A 20,317-nucleotide genomic window follows, 5' to 3' on the forward strand; every position below is an offset into this window, starting at 1 on the left:
GCTCAATAATGGTCATGTCTGGTGACTGGACCGGCCATTAGTTAATGATAATAACATTTTTTTCATGTATAAGTAAATGTTGAGCTAGGATTCATAAATGCTGTACATATATTATTAATTAAATACATTAACTAAATATGCATTAGGAAACCTAATTGTAATGTAAAGTGTGACTGATTTTCTGAACATTTTGAAATGTAAAATGTATCTAAAATGACAGAATCAGCCATGTATTTGTAATCAGACAAAACGACACGTACTTGCCATGGGGAACCAATAAGTAAACTGATGCATCCAGGGGATCCGCGTGCACATTATCAGACTTCACTGACACATTCAGCCGATTCTCCCAGCCATTCACAAACCTGAAACACATGTAGGCTTTCAGTCAATTTGATTTAGGCGGCCAAACATCCGACACAATTTTAAAATGATATATACAGTACATAAAAAGAAGAAGTGAGAAATGAATCAAACCTAATGGCATTCAGGCCTTGCTCTGGTTTCTCAGTAAGGTCATCGAGCTGTGAATGGACACCAATAGTTGATTAGAACACATAAACATCAAAATGGAAGTAAATATTAGGTATTAAAGCTGCAGTTGGTGAGTTTTGCCTCCTTATCATCATACATCATCTTTAAATGGGTTGTGTAATGCCGTCGCTTCTCAACTTGCATTAATTTATTCACAATCACAGATTCTTTGTCTAGAACAGGGGTGTCAAACTCTGTCCTGGAGAGTTAAGCTCCAACCCTAATCAAACACACCTGAACCAGCTGATCAAGCTCTTACTAGATTTACCAGAAACCTCCTGGCAGGTGTGTTGAGGTAAGTTGGAGCTTAAATCAGCTGGGGGTTTGGGCACCCATGGTCTAGAAAGTTTGACCCAAATGGTAACACTTTACTTAAAGGGGTGTTGTCTGTCATGACACCTTTATAATCATGACATGGCACATCATGAATATGAAGGTGTCATGACAGACTTATGAAAGATTATAAAAGATTATTATCTCAGTTATGTAATTTTAGGTGCAAATATGTTATATTTGGAGGTTTATTTGTTATGATGTCTAGACATAACCCCATCATAACATAACATCATAACCTCTTTCTCTGTATCATGACAGCAAGACATTAGATACAATGTAAAATGTCATAAAACTGTCATAAACATGAATGTTTTTCTGCTCACTGTTCTCAGAGCAACACAATTAATTTGTCAGTAAATATTTTGTCAAATAATTTAATAACAGCATAATTTTAACACATTTTCATGTCAAATTCAATTTGTATCAGTGCTGTCGAGGTCAAGAAAAATATTACTGATGGTGTTACTGATTATGAAATTTAAGACAATAGACCCTTTTCACATGACGTCACGCTGTGCTCGTTTTCACTCCACGCTGTGTATCATTACTTCCACCAACAAAGATCTCCCCATAGAGAACTCAAACAGCTGAATATTCACTACAGATGATGACTACGGCTGTTTTCTGTTGTCTGCATTCAACATGAGATGTCTGACCAAAAAGAAGAACAGAACATCCAGATTTCCGCTTTAACCAAGAAAATGGGACTTTAAACAAGTGTATTGTGTTGTGTTGCTGTCTTTACTGCAGATGCAGTTCATCTGTACTCGTCAGCATTTGTCAAATAAAGATTTCAGATGTCAAATTAATTAATTATTTTATTGTGTCCTGAAGATTAAGGAAGGAATAAAACTCTGATTGTTTTACTGTGGTTGTTTACAGTGGACACATTTATATTATTCACATTCTACTGCTCAGTTCTCTGACATTTTTCCTATAGGTATTTTATTCATGAACATAAAACATTTATGTCTATTTAATATTTAAATAAAATGAAATAGAATCATAAAACAATTATCTTAATAATAAAGCAAAATCATCATAAAAATATACAGTTGCAAAAACAATACCAAGAAGACAACATTTTAATTCAGTATCATTGATAAACAATGGCGTATTCCTATTCTTAATAACTTAACAATCGTTTTCAAACTCAGAAAGCAGTTCAGCATTGGAAGAGAAACATTTGGCCACATGCCCAGTACTGCAATAGTCTTAAGTCAGATTGTGCAATGTTAATATTTCCATTTGTAAATTTTTCAGAGAAGTCTCCAAGTCTTCCATTCATTCAAAGGTAAACCGGAACTAAAAACACACTGCATTGTAGATAGGGAGAAGAGAAGTGACGTCATTGTGAAAAGGGTCTATTATAATGGGCTTAAGACAATCATGTTTATGACAGATTTATGACAAGTTATTTGTCGCGTTGTCACCATGAAGACACTGACAGGTCTTGGTAAATGTCAAGTTGTCCTAAAGACAAGACGGTAGTGACATATTTGGCTATGTCAAAGATCTCTGCCTTTTGCAGTTGTTATAAGCATGCATATAATCACTTTCATATTCATGACTTGTCACGTCAAGTTTGTTTTACGAACACTCATTGTTACTAATGCATGACTGTGTATTGAGTATATATAAGCAGTATCTGTAGATTTCAATATTCATAGCACTTGAACATGGTCGCACTTTATTTTACAGTCCTGTCCTGCATGTACAATGAACCACCAACTATTCCAGCATGTTTTACGCAGTGGATGCCTTTCCAGCCACAACCCAGCACTCGAAAACACCCATACACTCTCACATCCACACTCTCATACAACACTATCAAATTTGTATATTCAATTTCACCTATAGCGCATGTTTTTGGATTGTGGGGGGAAACCCGAGCACCTGGAGGAAACCCACGCGAACATGAGGAGAACATGCAAACTCCACACAGAAATGCCAAATGACCCAGCTGGGACTTAAACCAGTGACCTTCTTGCTGTGAGGCGACAGAGCTAACCACTGAGCCACCATATCGCCAAAAATTTTATTTTAACCCAGAAAATACGCTTATTTTCCTTACATCTGGTTCTCTTTGAAATATGAACCTTGATGTGAAACAATGCAATATAAATTGTGACCAGCTCATATTTCCAGTGAAAACCTGTATATGAAATATACATATATAAAACATACTGTATATGTACCAAAAACAATATTAAAAGCCAACAGTTTCGAATGGGACTAACAAAAGGAGATTTTGGATCATTTTTAACCAAAAAGGTTTACAGACCGCAGCTTTAAGGAAATACAAAGACTTCAAAATCTTACCGTATTTCTCATTCCAGCAGCATTCATTAAAACTGTGTGCCTGGTGCCGGTCTTTAAAAAGGCTGTATCATTGACTCCTCCAGCAGAGATGGTCACATTCTCCTTGTCCAGGGTCAAGTATTCACTTGAGGCCTGGAGAAACACAATATAATACCATTTGTTAGATGTTTGCATATACGTTTATGTCCTGGGGTTGATGTTTTTTTTTTCTGAAATCAAACAGGGGTACGTTTACCAAAACCATCCAACTAAGGTTGCAAGTTCCGTTGTTACAAACATAGTTTGTTGATTTGATGTTTCCCAAATCCGTTGCTCCAACGAACATTCACAAACTGCGTCGCAAACTTGAACAAACAACTACACCTCTGAAGCTGTAGTTAGAAACATAGTTCCTGGCTGTGTTCTATTCCGACTTATCCCCCCTATGCCCTATTCATTTAGAACATTCTAACATTCAAATTTGGAATGATTAAAAATATAAAAGCATTAAGGTCATCTCTCTTAGGTGTAATTTGCTTTTAAACTATTTTTACAGTTCAGTTTTAGCGATCTTCATGTCTACAATTGTGCTCCCTTCGCAGTGCACTTTGAAAACATTCATATCATTTTGAACACAGCCGTGGCTCATGGCGAAAGCTATAGGCGACCTGTTATTTAAGAGCGGAATTTCTCTACGTCTCCAAAGCTTGTGAAAACAAAAAGCATACGTTAATTCTTTTAATTTATAGTAGGTTATTAATTAAGTATCTGTACTGTATATGACATGAGCCTGCTGGTTAGAACTTTCTGCAGTGGTTTACATTTTTCAAGTTGTAAAAGTAGACTTTTCAAAAAATAAAAAATAAGTAAACAATATCCTACTTAATAATAATAATTATAATCATCATCATCATCAATATTATTTATATTATTATCAAAGTATTATATTTTCATGTGTAATAAATAATAAATATTACATTTCATTTTATAATAAATCCCCTCATTATTTATTTATTTACTTACATGATTTATATATGAGATAAGAATATGTGTTAGCTTTTGTAAGTGATTTTATGTTTTAGAATAGAATATGTAATGCTTAACTTCTCAATAATATTAGTAAAGCAAACATAGGCCCTATGTGCCATTTACATATATTTCAGTTAATATGGAAAGTGAGTGCATGTTTTTACCAAATCTAATATTGGAATTTAATTGAAATGCGTGTGCGTGTGAAACAATATAATTTGCAGAAAGAAACTATGAGGTTCTTCTCTAAAGAAGTTGTTACCCCACGATGTTTAGAGCATCATTATGGGCGTTTTATTTTATAACTAACGTGATTAAAGCGATGGATCCACGACAGAGATTTGGGAAAGATTTGGGGCTTGGGAAACACTTGTCACTACTTACTGTAGTTATTTTCCAAAACCATGCATCATACTATGATAGTTCAGCCGCAAGTTACGTCGTTGTTTAGGAAACGCACCCCAGACTAAGACGTTTTCTCTTGATATATAGACAATAATAATAATAAAACAATTGGGATCAGTCAGAATCATTTAGTGTTTTATTGCAACATAATGCTATAGAAATATACTGCTTACCAAGACGTCATATATATATTATCAAAAAATATAGCAAAACTCTAATTTTGTAATAATTCAAAACAACTGCTTTTTTTATTTTAACATATTTAATAATGTCATTTATTCCTGCAATGGTAAAAGCAAATGTTTTCAGTGTCACATGATCCTCGGAAATCACTTTAATATTCTGATTTGTCATGAATTTGAATGCTTGTTTAATATGAACTGTTTAAAGTTTTATCTTAACCACTTAACATTCATAATACATCATTTAAGAGATAGTGGAAATGAAATTACTAGAGTATTAGAGTTTTCTAAAAGTCCATGCTATCAAAAATGCCCATGGAGCCACACATAAACTCAACCCAGGCTCATATTCAAAACATACCGCTATATACATTTCTGGAGCACCAAATATGTCCCAGGAGGTAAGTTTTTAGCAGTTTTTGTTTTCGCAAATTCACCAGAGGCCGCTGTGTATGCTTTTTGAGATCTCAAATTTCTCTCGCGACTGCCATTCCCACCTGCTGTTCTTGTGTAAATCCACCAGAGGCCGCTGTCAACTGAATGACCGACTTACTGACAAACCAACCGATTGATCCACGTTCCTCCTTCCCTAAACATAACCAATAGTGTTTTCAAAAGCACTGATTGATCTGCCAACCCTAAACCCAACCAACAGTTTTAAAAAGCAATCCAGAAAAAGAAAAACCCTCGCCTAATTTTTACTCAGGTAAAAATCTACATTCTCACCCAGTTATTTACTTGTTTATTTTATTTCTTGGCTTCTGTTTTTGTTTTACCCGCTTTCTGGAACCATTCTTCACAACCCAGGCTCATTCTGGAAACGTAGCCCTGCGGATGATTCTGGAGACCGCGAAATACATCCAGGGAGGTACGTATTTGTGCAGTTTTTGTTTTCGCAAATCCTCGAGCGCCGTTGCCACCCTTGTTGTTCTTGCGTAAAGCCACCGCAGGCCGCTGTCGATTGACCGTCTGTCCGACTGACTGAACGACAAAGCAATTAACTGGGCGGCCGGCCAATCTGCCGACCCACCCTCCTCTTCCTAATTCCCTAAACTCAAGAAAAAGCTCTCGTGTGATTTTGATCGCGTTTTCGGATTTCACCACATTCTCCCACCATTATGAACTCATTCTCTTTATTTTTTGGATTCTGTTTTTTGTCTTACCTGATTTCTGGAAGCGCTCTTCCCCGGACTCTAACCCGGTCATCGCCTTGGCTGGCTCCCCTCTGAGCCTCCGCTCCACCGACGTAACACGACGAGTTAACCGGACAAACTGGTTCCGGTGGTAAAGCCATCAGCCGGCAAGCGCGAAGTGGAGCATCATCACACCACCCCGTATCGTTCGCTTGAAAAAATTAAATGCAGCCATACGTACCTCTGGCCACGTAAATTGCGGTCTCCAGAAACCTCCGCGGGGCTAGGGTTGATTCTTCACAAGACTTGAACCCCGTCGTACATGGCTAGCTACCAAACAAACTAACAGTGGGAAAGCCGTCCATACAGAGGTAAGCAGTCAGCTGGTAACCACGAAAAGGAACGGCATCACATTGCCCCGTAGCATTTGTTTTAAGGACGAAATGCAGCTGTACGTACTTCTGGCTACATAATTCGTGATCTTTAGAAATGTATATAGGATTACATTTTCTGGATGAGCCTGTGTTGTATAAACTAATTTCTGACATTATTTAAACTAAATTAGTTTTTGTCTCTTTTGAACAATGATGTTCCATTGTACACATATACTGTATTAACATTTGTGAACTTACATTGAATCCAGGAACCATGAATTGATCTTGTCCCTCCACCACAACAGGCAATGATGTGCTCTCAACGTTCAGGAACTTCAACTGGGTTTGAGAGGTTGATGGGAACTTGGGCATCGTTTCCTGTTGGACACAAGACAGACATGTCAGAAATCCAGTTTATCCTCTCAGCATTCCAATTGAGACGACGAATTATTCGTCACTTTATAGGCCAATCAGGTTTCAGGAAGCATCACACTGCTTTTCTTGATAAAATCCTCATTCACCATAGCATTTTTTCCATAGGCCTTTAGATTATTGCAAATAATTAGTTCTTGAACAATTTTTCCATTAAGATCATCTGCATAAATCAATGAAGCTTTCGTTATATTTGAATCCTAAATACAGGTGCAAGCACTAAAAAGCTAAGCTTTAGGCTATAAACAGACCACCACCATGCTCCCAATTACATCTCCAGTTTATTTTGGATACATAGTCCATAATAAGGATTGACACTGTAGATGTATTTTTAATCCATACTACAGGGTGGGCCATTTATATGGATATACATCAATAAAATGGGAATGGTTGGTGATATTAACGTCCTGTTTGTGGCACATTATTATATGTGAGGGGGAAAATTTTTCAAGTTGAGTGGTGAGCATGGTGGCCTTTTTGAAGTCGGCCATCTTGGATCCAACTTTTATTTTTTCAATAGGAAGAGGGTCATGTGACACATCAAACTTATTGGGAATTTCACAAGAAAAGCAATAGTGTGCTTGGTTTAAACATATCATCATCTTTCATCAGTTATTTACAAGTTTCTGACCACTTATAAAATTTGTTCAATGTGCTGCCCTTTGTGTTGGATTGTCAATGCAACCCTCTTCTCCCACTCTTCATACACTGATAGCAACACCGCAGGAGAAATGCCAGCACAGGCTTCCAGTATCCGTAGTTTCAGGTGCTGCACATCTTGTATCTTCACACCATAGACAACAAAGATAGTGGGGCCATTCTTCATCAATGGAAACCTCAAGGCCACTGGATATTTGAAATTGATGATGTGTTTCTCTCTTTATGCACTGAAGCTGGCACATTCCCTGAGTTTTTGCATCAAGATGGTGCACCACCACATTATGGGTGTCAGGTCCGATCATTCCTAGATGAACAGTTTCCTTAAAAAAGTGGATTGGTCGTCGTGGACCAGTAAAATGGCCCCTAAGGTTTCCCGATCTGACCCCCTTAGACTTTTATATTTGGGGTCATCTGAAGGCAATTGTCCATGATGTAAAGATACAAGATGTGCAGCACCTGAAACTATGGATACTGAAATCCTTTGACGGCATTTCTCCTGTGGTGTTGCTATCAGTGTGTGAAGAGTGGGAGAAGAGGATAGCATTGACAATCCAACACAATGGGCAGCACATTGAACACGTTTTATAACTGCTTCGAAACTTGTAAATATCTCATGAAAGAATAAAGTTGTGTTAAAACCAAGCAAACCATTGTTTTTCTTGTGAAATTCCCAATAAGTTTAATGTGTCAAATGACCCACTTCCTATTAAAAAAAAACAAAAGTTGGATCCAAGATGGCCGACTTCAAAATGGCCACCATGGTCACCACCCATCTTGAAAAGTTTGCCCCCTCAAATATACTAATATGCCACAAACAGTATGTTAATATCACCAACCATTAACAATTTATTAAGGTTGTTATTTACAATCAAGCCCAAAATTATTAAAATCCTTATAAAATTCTGACTTAAAAGTTTTTTTTTTGTTCAGATGTCAATAAAAGCTGGGAAATATTTCTTTCTACAATGATGCACATCATCTTTGGGAGTTTTGGGAGAAGCTTGTGTCATTTCCAATCAACAACAACAATAAAAACTTGCTGGTTGAATAAAATTAGCTTTAAGTCAGGGGTAGGATTCATTTCAGGCGTGACTCAATATGAGTACAAGATCCCGATTATTTAATGTCTCAGAATACGCCTGTAGTCCCATATAGCAACTTACTAGCAGCAACTGTATTTTTTAAGAAATCTAACAGCTTAAAAAACCTTGAGGAGAGTGTAACTGGTGTGTTTTATGATGCAGAATAAGGCATAAAAGTATCTTTTGTTTAAGTTTAATGCAGGCCTTATTTGATCGATTTAACTAAAATTCATTTAAAAAACTCATTGACTCTACGACAATAGAACTGGAAGTGCTAAAATGCTAACTCGCTTGTGGGTTTTTGCATACAAATAGGGTATATGCGAAAGTATGCAGAAGGACTTTCAATTTGTCGGTAACCTGTGTTAAGCGCTTCCGGTGAACTGTATGTCATTACAAAATCGGCGCATTTAAGGTCTGTTTTCTTTAAAAATCAGTGATCTCCACTAGCTGAGTGACATCTGATATAAAGTGGGTCTCAGATTGTACAAGAAGCACTGCATTAAATTACATTTCCCCCATGTCTTTTAAATATGAACATTTATTTTACCCCAGTATATTCATTGGATCTTCTGCATAAAGGCTGATTTATACTTCTGCGTCAAACGCACGCGTATGGTACGGCGTTGACGCATAGCCCTTCGCTGTGGCCGTCAGCGTTGCTGACGTGCACCTACCAAAAAATCTAAATACACGTCGCAACAATGTGTAGCGCAAGTTCTGTGATTGGTCGGCTTGGTAGCGCTGACGAGTCTGGGCGGGACCGAGAGCCGCGCGAATGGCGCGAGCCCAATGGGGTGATTGTTTACAAGTGTATAGTCCCGTGAAGGAGCTCCGGATGGAAAGTTTTGTTTTGTGTTTACCTCATAGTTAAAGCTGTTGAACGTCCGCCGGTTTCTGCCTCAAAATGAGCGAGTTTAAGCCACTAGTACATTCAGGAAGTGTTCAGGAAAAGTAAAAACAGCAGCGAAGAAACTCGACACAGAGGAACATTAACACCTCACTGCCAACTAGCGTTTCGGAATTGTGATGCAGACCAACAGAGACAGCGCGCAGAAGTATAACGCCCCATTCACACAGGGCGTCAGTGTCAACGCTTCCCATTCACTTTGAATGGGTGACGTCAGGCGTTGCCGAACTGCATTGTGGATCCGTCAGTGCCGCTTCTGAGGCGTTGCTCGCTGCAGAAGTTGGGACTAGCTCAACTTTTCAAGCGCTGACGGAAGCGTCAGCCAATCAGATCGCTGTATGCAAATACACCATCTAGACAGTGGCCTATTGCTGACTGAATTTCATTGGCTGATGCTTCTATGACGATCGTTTCAGCCTCAACTTCAGACACGCCATCAGTCAAGCGTTGATGCTGAAGCCCCGTGTGAATGGGGCGTAAATGCACAGCTATGGGCGTTGCATGCGCCGTGGGTTACGCCAGTCACTTGACACAGAAATATAAACCAGGCTTTAGCCTACCGATCCTGACGGACGCGTGCGAGTAAATGACTTTTTGTCTTGTTTTTAGCTTAAGTTTTAAGCAACTAAAAGGATGCCAAAGTCTATTGAACTGATTGTATTGTAATTACATTACAACACTGATGCTGTAAAAGGAACCGCATAAAATAGAAAAAAGTCAAATTAACCAAAGTTTAATAGTATGGGAAGAAACAATAGCTCTCCATATACCCTACTGACATTCCTAGTTCCTCCACACTATTTAGAGGAAATATCCGTCAACAGCACCATTCATTTTTTCTCTTTGAGAAAATACTTTTAATATGAAAATTATCCAATGATAGAAAAGTCTTTAAAATATTAAAAAAAATAAAACGAAGATGTGATTTCAGCAGGGGTTGTCCTTAATAAATGGACGTAGGTGAACATATTTAGACCTGTTGTAAATACTGTATAGTTTTCAGACCGTCTGATAAAAACAACACAAAGTATGGAGCCTCTTAATTGGGACCCACTTACAGTTCCATTATGACCAAAAATACCAAAATCACAATTTACTATTTATTCACTTTCCTTTGGCTTAGACCCTTATTATTAGGGGTTGCCACAGCGGAATGAACCGCCAACTATTCCAGCATATGTTTTACGCAGCGGATGCCATTCCAGCCGCAACCCAGTGCTGGGAAACACACATACACCCTCGCAATTACACACACACACACACACACAAACACACACTACTTTCCAATTTACTCATACCAATTTAGTTTACAATTTAAAAGCAAAAAAGCAGCAAAATATCAGCTGGGTTCGCATCATTTGTGCTACTCACGTCGATTTGAAGCTGCAAAAGAGCAGCAGCCACAAATGCTAAGGCTGCCAAAACCATACCGACAGTCATCTTCCGCAGGGGCCTGCAAAACAACAAACACATACAATCTCATTCACATGCCATCATTCAAAACCACAAAGGACACTTTAAAAGAAGCAGTTCACCCAAAAGTAACAAATCTGCCATCATTTACTCATCCTCCAACACAAACAAGATATTCTGAAGAATGTTGGGGAAAAACAGCCATTGAATGAATGTCAATGGTTGTTTTTTCTCTATCATTCTTCAGAATATCTTGTTTGTGTTCAACAGAAGAAAGAAATTTATAAAAGTTTTAATTGAAAGCATTTTTAAGTGAAATGCCCTTTTAAGACCTGTTTCTCTTGCAGGACTTACGTGAAGTTAATGCGGCACAGCTTGATGAGGGGGTAAATTGCAGAGTCCATGATTGGCACCATAATCACAATCAGTATAGGGTTCACGATCTGCAGCAGAACACAAATGATGACATCATGACATGTGCATGAAGACAAATGCCCTTCATTTTCAATACCGGTCAAGAGGCTTTAAAAAAAACTGCAAAAAGCTGCATTTAGTGATCAGAAATACAGTGAAAACAGAAATACTGTGAAATATTATTACAATTAAAGGGAAGTTTTCAGGCTTTTTATGTATTATACATTGAAATGAATGATTTTAATAAGGCACTTTTGCTCACCAATCTATTGAGTTATTAAAAATACAGTAAAAGAGTCATATTTGAATATAATATTCTATCTTGCAGTAAAATTTTATATTTATGTATATTTTAAAATGCAATTAATGTTTTTTAAAGAGATAGTTCACCTAAACATGAAAATGACCTCATCATGTACTTTCCCTTATAGTTTTTTTTTTCTTTCTGTTGAACACAAAAGAAAATATTTTGAAGAATGATAGTTCCTGGCACTAATAGGAACACAAATTACTATGGAAGTCAATGGTTGCTAGCTACCTACGTTCCTCAAAACATCTTCTTTTGTGTTCAACAGAAGAAGGAAACTCAAGTATAAGTAATATGTTTGGAACAAGTGAAGGTGTGAGTAAATGATGACAGAATTTTCAATTTTGGGTGAACTATGACTTCAAGTCAGTCTGTTTTGCTCACCAATGCTGTATTTAATGGTCTAAAATACAGTAAAACAGTAATATTTTGATATATTACTAATTTTCTATATAGATTTCAAAAAATGTTATTAAATAACATTAAAACTCTGACTTGGTGCTCAAAAAACATTTCTTGAAGTTTGAAAACATAAATAATAATAGAGATTAAACATTAAACAACACAAAACAAATTCAACATTATATAGTTACATTGTCATCACATATCATTCAGATAATTACAACTGCTAAAGGGATAGTTCACCCAAAACTGAACATTTACTCACTATTTACTCTCCCTCAAGTGGTTCCAAACCTTTATGAGTTTTTTTTTCTGCTAAACACGAAAGAAGATACAGTACTTTGAAGAAGGCAAAAAAAAACTGTAGCCATTGACTTCCATAGTGTTAAAAACAAATACTAATGTCAGTGGTTTGGCTTTGGAAAAAGTGAAGAGGTGAGTACATGATAAAAGAAGGTAAATAGAACATATATTGAAGAATCCTGAAAACATTGACTTCCGTATTATTAAAACCAAATACTATAAAAGTCAATGGTTACAGGTTTCCATCATTCTTCAAAATATCTTTGTTTGTGTCTAAAAAAAAAAAAAAAAATCAAGTGAAATGATGACAGAATTTTCAATTTTGGATGATCTATCACTTTAAGTTAGTCTGTTTTGCTCACCAATGCTGTGTTTAATAGTCTAAAATACAGTAAAACAGCAATAATTTCATTTATTTATAGTTTTCTGTTTTTTAAATATTTTAAAATGTAAATAAATTACATTAAAACACTGACTTGGTGCTCAAGAAACATTTCTTGAAATTTGAAAACATAAATAATAGAAGATACTAAACATTAAACATCACTAAACACACATTTAACTTTATGGAAAATAAATAAAAAGAAAACTGCTAAAGGGATAGTTCCCCCCAAACTGAACATTTACATATTTCTTACTCTTCCTCAAGTGGTCCCAAACCTTTATGCCTTTCTTTCTTCTATTAAACACAAAAAAGGATATTTTGAAGAAAGTTAAAAACCTGTAACCATTAGCCGCATTTCCACTATCGGGTCAGTGCGAGCCAGGGCTTTAATCGGGCCGGGCCGGGCCAATAGCCCGGAAGGTTGAGAAATGAGGCTGAAATCATGTCGTGTTTCCACTGTCAGGCTAGTAGCTCACAGCGCGTCACGCAAACACCGCCCCCAGAACGTCCCCGAATCAAACGTCACACAACCCGCCCACTTCAGCGGGAATGAGGACAGGCAGATAAAGCAGACCAAAGAATCAGTACGAAACGAAACCATTAAAATGAAGACAACCGAAACGTTACTGTACAGCAGTACATGAAATCTCTATACGCTCAGACCTGTGTATTTCCATTCATTACATTCATTGTTTACTCGCTGACTGACTGTTGGCATTGTGCATCGAGTGCTCTCGCCACTAACGCAGGGATCCAACACAGAGAGCGCAGCCATCCATAATATAAAGCCACAGAAATTCTCCTTTATAACTCGATATGGCATGTATTTTATAACATCCTCGTTTTGATAGAAGTCGTGTTAAGTTTTCAGCACAAGAGCGAGTAGCCTAATAAAATATAGCCATATTTGTTGGCTATTCACTAAAGCTCTTCATTTAAAGTTTCATTTATAAATTTAACCACGTCATATAAAAACATAAACAGTTGTTTGAGGATATGGAACACATTTTGTGTTTGGACTTTCCCCCGATGCGTTTAAAGCAGTGAGCGCTGCGACTGAGTAACAGAAAAAAAGGTATAGGCTAGATTCTGCTTTCACTCACCCAAATAATGCTCTGTTTGGCGATTTGATTAATATCATCGTATCCAAATACTTTATAAATATTTACTTATATAAATATTTACTTTATATAAATATTTCAAACCTTCTCCGGTGTTTAGTTTTTAGAAAATATCGAAAATCTTTTTTTAGAAAGGTCTTTGTAAAATGAAAGTTAGGCTATATGTGGCTTTAAAACGGTTTGATTTATGTATTGTATATAGGCTACCTACATTGTTATAGCTAGCTTTTGTTTATTTTATATTGGTTAATTTATTTAATGTGATTTTATATATATCCGATATTTGTAATTCTTTAAATTATATTTCAATATAGCTTAGGCTATTTTATCAAGATATGACAATATATTGTTTAAAGTCTACGAAAGTGGGCACGTAATTTGTTAAGTTTTATGTCTTTCTGTTGTATTTATATTGTGTATTATCTCTAAAATAAAGAAAGAAAAAAGCATAACAGATATAACCGGCATAACAGAGCTGTGAAGGGAGCGCTCTTGCCCGGTCTCACACACATACAAATACAAATCTAAACGCACACAAAACAAACATTTTAAACTTGAAAAAAACTCTCGAAAAACTTTACTGTCTGCTGTGTCTTTAATATGGTGTAAAGATTATTATGCGTTATTGAGACATAAAGGAGGACGCAGCAAAAAACGTCACTATAAATTAAAACTACTTTATTATTTTATGCAGCAGCCTTACATTTAAAAGGGAAACATAAGGGTGATCATACGCAAAAAGACCCCAGACTATAAGGCTAGATGTTTTATTTCCCTTATTTTCCCTATATTTATTTGTTTGGCGCATGTACTCATGTGCGATCAGAAAACTGCCCGCCTCTCCTTTCACTCTGCCCCGAAGCCCCAGCTGGCCCTCCTTGGCCCAAGGTATTCGGCGAGCCGAAAAAGGCCGGCCGCTGGCCCCAAGAAAGCCCCGCTTTGGCCCGATTAGGCCCCGGAAGTGACAGTGGAAACCCCACTGGCCTTGGCTCGCCCTGGCTCGCTCGCTTTAGGCGCGATAGTGGAAACGCGGCTATTGACTTCCATAGTATTAAAAACAAATACCCTGCATGTCAATGGCTATAGGTTTCAAGCATTTTTCAAAATATCTTAATTTGTGTCTAACAGAAAAAAAAACAACTCAAACAGATTTAGATCAAGTGAAGGGTGAGTGAAGGATGATGTTCAATTTTGAGTGAACTATATCTTTATTTATGCTGGAATGATACAAGTACAGACACACAAAACAAACGACAGCAAACAAATCAGCCCTACCTGCATCTGATCTGGCTGAATTACAAACCCTCCCTATGAGGAGAGAGAGAGAGAATATTAAGTAACACATAAATGGCACTATTACTAATATATGCAAATGTCAAAGCTAGTAAAAGAGTTTCTGAACGTACAAAGTTACCGTCCATGGTGGTGGCTTGAATAGTCCAACGGGAGCCCTGAAAAAAAACAACACAGCTCACATTCACCATCAGGCCTGAATGTTTGGTAGAAACACATATAGAGAATAGCATTTGAAGCATCACTAAAGTAGAACACTGACCTGCTGGTCAAATAAAGCCCAGAACATTGGCAGAGGGATGTAGAGGAACAGCACCTTCACCACCATCTTCACCTGTGCAATCAGCAGTTTCTGCAAACAGACAGACATTTAGATTGTTTCACATTATGCCAGTGTGTGTTTGCGAACACCTTCTTGTATTCTGAAGTGCATATCACAGGTTATATTTACATGTAACTCACATCATATTTCTCTTCTGCCCAGTCCATCCAGTGCTCTCTTTTTGGGTACTGTTTACCGCGATGTCTGAAACGGTTATTAAGCGCGAACTGCAGAAGAGAAAACAACAACAGTCATTTAATAAAAATTGGATGAGGCGTCCCCATGTTACTCAATGCTGAATACACTGCGCATTGAAAAAAAATTATGTTTACTGTTTGTTCAAACTACTTGTGAGCTGAAACAAAACAATCGCTGAGGGGTATTTATTGTGACAACTTAATTTTTTATATGTATAATCCACCTAAAGTTAACTTAATTCCTTCAAATCAATTGCATGGAAATCAGTATTTTTGACAGTGTAACCAATGCAGGGTGTCACACAAATCCTTCATATTGTCACAACACAAATCGATTAAGTTAACTTAACCATTTTAAGTGGACTGAACATAAAATAATTAAGTTGTCCCAAAACATTATCAGGAATTGTGTTGTTTCAGCTCATTTTAAATAAGTGGCAGCAAAGATCTCTTTTTTGAGCAAACAACACACGAAAAGAGTTAAGGACACCATCATAAGCCATTTACTACTTTAGAAAATATTTTCCATATTAAACAGAGCAATTTCACAGTATTGTTTCTTAACTTTTTCCTTATTTTAGTTACTTTGAGTTTGGCAGGAATAAAAAAAAATTAGTGTTATTAAAATAGTGTTTCCCAACGATTTTTCTGAAGACACACCAACAGTACACATTTTCAACCTCTTCCTATTAAAAAGAATAGACTACAAAACCTGAGGTTAATGGGTGAGATTAGGGAGACATCCAAAATATATTCACCTTATTCTCAGCTGTTGAGCGGGCGCTGCCATTTGAATATTTTTGTCTCGCGACTTCCGGTCACATTCACTTCCATTCATTTTTTGACGTTAACAACTGCTCGTTACGCTGCTTGATGTTGCAATTTAAAATTTTCTTATTATATTATGCTACTTGGTCTGTGTAGTCATGCAAACATTTGTTTGTTGAGCAAGTAGTTTGGCCATTTTCTGCCGTTTATTATTCCTAGTCATTTCTCCCATAGGTGACTAAATCGGAAGTTCTAAGACAATCGCGAAAACAGGCGCACTTCCGCATTTTAGAATAAGGTCAATACTGTTGGTGTGCCTACAGTAACATGGTTGGGAAACACTGCATTCAATTGCACTTGAAGCTGAATACTAGTATCTTGGAAAATATTACGTACTGCCACCATAGCAAAGATAAAAGAAATTCATTTTAAAACTTATTGTTCAACCCTTGTGCACAGTTACTACCCTTTTGTTATGTTCAGGATGAAAACATCCACAGAATTAAACTGCTGTAAAAATGCATCAGATATTTTTTTTTCCCATTTGTTTTTGCATAAATCTGTTAATCAACCTCAGTCCTGATCAAAAAAAATGTTTAGAAAATTACAGTAATTTTACTCTTTAATTGTCAAATTCATAAACAATGTCGCTGATTTGGTGAAAAAACACACAAAATGACGTATTTTCAATATAAAAAGTAATTGTGGACTGTTTCATCACAGTCTTAGACATGTGAATGATTAGTAACAACATTGGCTTTGATGCATTGTTAGATTTTCCTTTTTTCTCTCTAATTTACTGTTGGTGATCATCATAACAACAATTGTTGGTGCATAAATACACAGTCTTTGTTTTATTTGCTCATCGCGGTAAGAGTGTATGGGCCACTCTCACACACTTAAACACGCGTACATGCACTTTAATTTGCTGTTATACTCCATATAAAATCCAGAAAGTAAGCACAGGCCTATCTAAAGGGTTAATGGTGCCAATTGATAATCAACAGTAAAAATTACAAATTTGACTTCTTCCTAACAGGCAAAAAGATCAACAATCAAAAACGGTGTCTTGGTTTTGTAATCAAAACAATGTGGTTAAAATGGAAGACAATGGGGCAAAAATAGCCAGTAAATTAGAGAGGGGAAAAAAAAGAAAATTAATCAAAAACAATGCATCAAAGACAATGTTTTTCACATGTCCAAGATAAATGGTAAAAATATTCCAGTCCACAACTACATTTTACATTGGTTTTGGTGATTTTTTTTCAAAAATCAGTGACATCATGAATTATTGTGAATTTGGCAATTAAAAAGTTAAAATCCTGTAATTTAACAGTTTTGATCAGGACTGACTAACAGATTTATGCAAAAAAAAATAATGATACGATGCATTTTACAGCAGTTTAAGTGGATGTTTTCATCTTGAACATAACAAAAGGATAGTAAATTTGCTCAGAGTGTATCGTTGAGTTTTTTAAAACTCAAAGCATTTTCACAAAATATGTCAAAATAGGATTAGTCACCAAAAATCATTCTAGTAGCTGAAACACAGAATAAGTTAAGACCAAATTAAGACACAAAATCACCCCAGAGTGAATAAAAACATCCCCAACAACACACAAGGGTGGAAAATCTAAAAAAAAAAACCTCTTCTTCAGGGGAAATATGTCACTTTTTCAACTGTACATGAATTTTCATATCTGCAATCTCCCACTGACTTAATGTTTAGCTTCCACTGTGTAGTCTCTGACATCATTATCATAATGATATTTGTACATTACACTTTGATTGGAGGTAGTTGTAGGACCAGACATTTTCTTACAATCACATAAATTGCGCATTTATAAAGTGTGCTTCACACAGGTCAGTGGACTTGACAAACATCTTGTACAAAACTATTCTCTATCTCTAAAAAAAAACACTTCCACCCCTACCTCTAGTATATGGGGTTCTATTTGTGCCAAAATTCCCATGCCCGCTTTCTGCTTTGTACTCCACATTTGTCTTTGTCTACTCTCATTGCCGCATGTTTAGTAATATCTGCATTGTTGACGTACATGTTGTCTATTGATGTCGTCTTAATCTGTCGTCCTGTCAGGTTATGTACTGTCATATTCTATGTGGTATTCTGTCATCTGATCTGTTGTCTATTCATCTTTACTGTCATCCTTACAGTTGTTTATGCTGTCTTCCCTATTGTCGTCTGTTCTTTCATCCTAACCGTCGTCTATGCTGTCGTTTATACTGTAATTCTTACTGTGGTCTATGCTGTTGTTTATACTGTCATGTTAAAAGGATGACGTGTACGTCAACAATGCTGAATTTCCTAAACATGCGGGCAATGAGAGTAGACAAAGACAAATGTAAAGTACAAAGCAGAATGCAGGCATGGAAATTTTGGCACAAATGGAACCCCATACTAGTATTTAATGCTCTGAGCACTAATGGTTCCTTTGTATAGTTAGCTCTTCTTGTGTGTATTGCCTTTTCATTTTCATCTTCATCAATTATAAGTCACTTTTTGGACAAAAGTAAATGTAAATGTAGGATCTATTAAAGCAAAATGCAATGTACACTGTATAATTGTATCTCCAAGTAATATGTGATGTTGTTAGTTACTTACTCCAATGCAGTTAATGACTTGCAGCAGGATGTTGCCCTTTGGAGACTCCATGATATACATTTTGTGTCCTATGACGAACACAACTGCAGACAGAAAACAAAGCAAAGCTCAGCATCATCGAGACTGCCATCGAGTGGTCAGAAGGAGCATTGCACACATCAAAATAAAAGCAAACTGCTGTAACTTACTGAGGGCAACCACCATGAGCGCTGCAGGAACGCCAAACGCCAGAGGATAACAGCTCTGCTTTGCGTAGATGCCACATTCCTGGGCTGAAGATCGTAATGAACACAAACAAACACAAGGTAGATTGTTCAAAAGAGTGTTTAGTTATAATCTCAACGGTGATGTGGTGATTGGAGCAGTTCTTACATCTCAGGATGGGTGTGATGAGAGTGGAGAGCAGACTGCCAGCATTGATGGACAGATAGAAGATGGAAAAGAAAGTGCTTCTTTGTTTTTCCTGGAATAGAATTACATTTATTGTTAATGTCACACCAAATATGATGTTTTTGTTTTCATTTTCTATTTAAAAATGAATAAAAAATGCAAGTAAAACAGAAATATTGTGATTATTTGTTTTTACAATAATAATTAGGTTTTTTAGGTTATAAAATGTCATTTGACACAATTAGACATCCGATTAAAATGCAATTCAAGCAGTAATATTGTGTTTTTTAATTACAATTATAATAATGGTCATTTTTTTGATAAGTTATAAAATGTAATTTGACACAATTAGACACATGAATATTATCATTATTAATCAAACAAATGTTCGGACGGGATGTTCTGCCAAATATTTTTTGCCATCATTTCTGAATTTTGTATACTAGAAAGGTTTAACTAGTGCTGCATGATATTGGAAAAATCCAACATTATGATAGTTTGTTTTTCTGATGTAAATATTGTAAAATATCGTACATAGAAAGTAACAAATTACAAGCAAATACAAAAAGGCAAAGATAAAAGTGAAATAAACAGTGTTTAACGGTTTTTGGGGCAGTCAAATATTGTTCGGGTACAGGATTTGAATAATCAACTGTAAAAAAAAAAAAAAAAAAAAAAAAAACCTGCAAAAGTCTTTATTGTATAAATAATTCAATAAAATTATTTTTTATTAAAGTTACATTAAACATTTTATTAAAGTTATTAACAGTAACACTTTTTGTGCCTGAGTAAATTAACTCTTAAAAATGTGCAAATAAAAAACTTTCACTCCATTTTGGTTAAACTCTGCAATAACTACACAATTCTTATTTGTTCTGAACTGCTTCTCCTGGTCAACTTTAATGATAACTTAACATTGTACATAAACCAAAAAACTAACAAAAAGCGTTCAGGGGTAGCTCAAATATGTTGTCGGTGCTCTCTGGGTAAGGGATTCATCA

General features: G+C 36.2%; 1 protein-coding gene across 11 annotated transcripts in view; it reads right to left on the reverse strand.

The window, feature by feature from the left end:
• Positions 1–20,317, reverse strand: part of slc15a1b (solute carrier family 15 member 1b) — a 38,623-nt gene that overhangs the window by 5,744 nt on the left and 12,562 nt on the right. For all 11 annotated transcript variants that reach the window (XM_073953403.1, XM_073953404.1, XM_073953402.1 and 8 more), the window contains 13 exon segments: positions 19,299–19,389; positions 19,115–19,198; positions 18,927–19,009; positions 15,479–15,565; positions 15,279–15,368; positions 15,130–15,174; positions 14,999–15,031; positions 11,146–11,234; positions 10,750–10,831; positions 6,553–6,672; positions 3,193–3,324; positions 478–524; positions 261–365 (listed from right to left, as the gene is read on the reverse strand). In XM_073953403.1, coding sequence (XP_073809504.1) covers positions 261–365; positions 478–524; positions 3,193–3,324; positions 6,553–6,672; positions 10,750–10,831; positions 11,146–11,234; positions 14,999–15,031; positions 15,130–15,174; positions 15,279–15,368; positions 15,479–15,565; positions 18,927–19,009; positions 19,115–19,198; positions 19,299–19,389 — 1,088 coding nt within the window.

The sequence above is a fragment of the Danio rerio genome, chromosome 6 (genome assembly GCF_049306965.1).
Source record: "Danio rerio strain Tuebingen ecotype United States chromosome 6, GRCz12tu, whole genome shotgun sequence".
NCBI classification, from domain to species: Eukaryota; Metazoa; Chordata; class Actinopteri; order Cypriniformes; family Danionidae; genus Danio; species Danio rerio.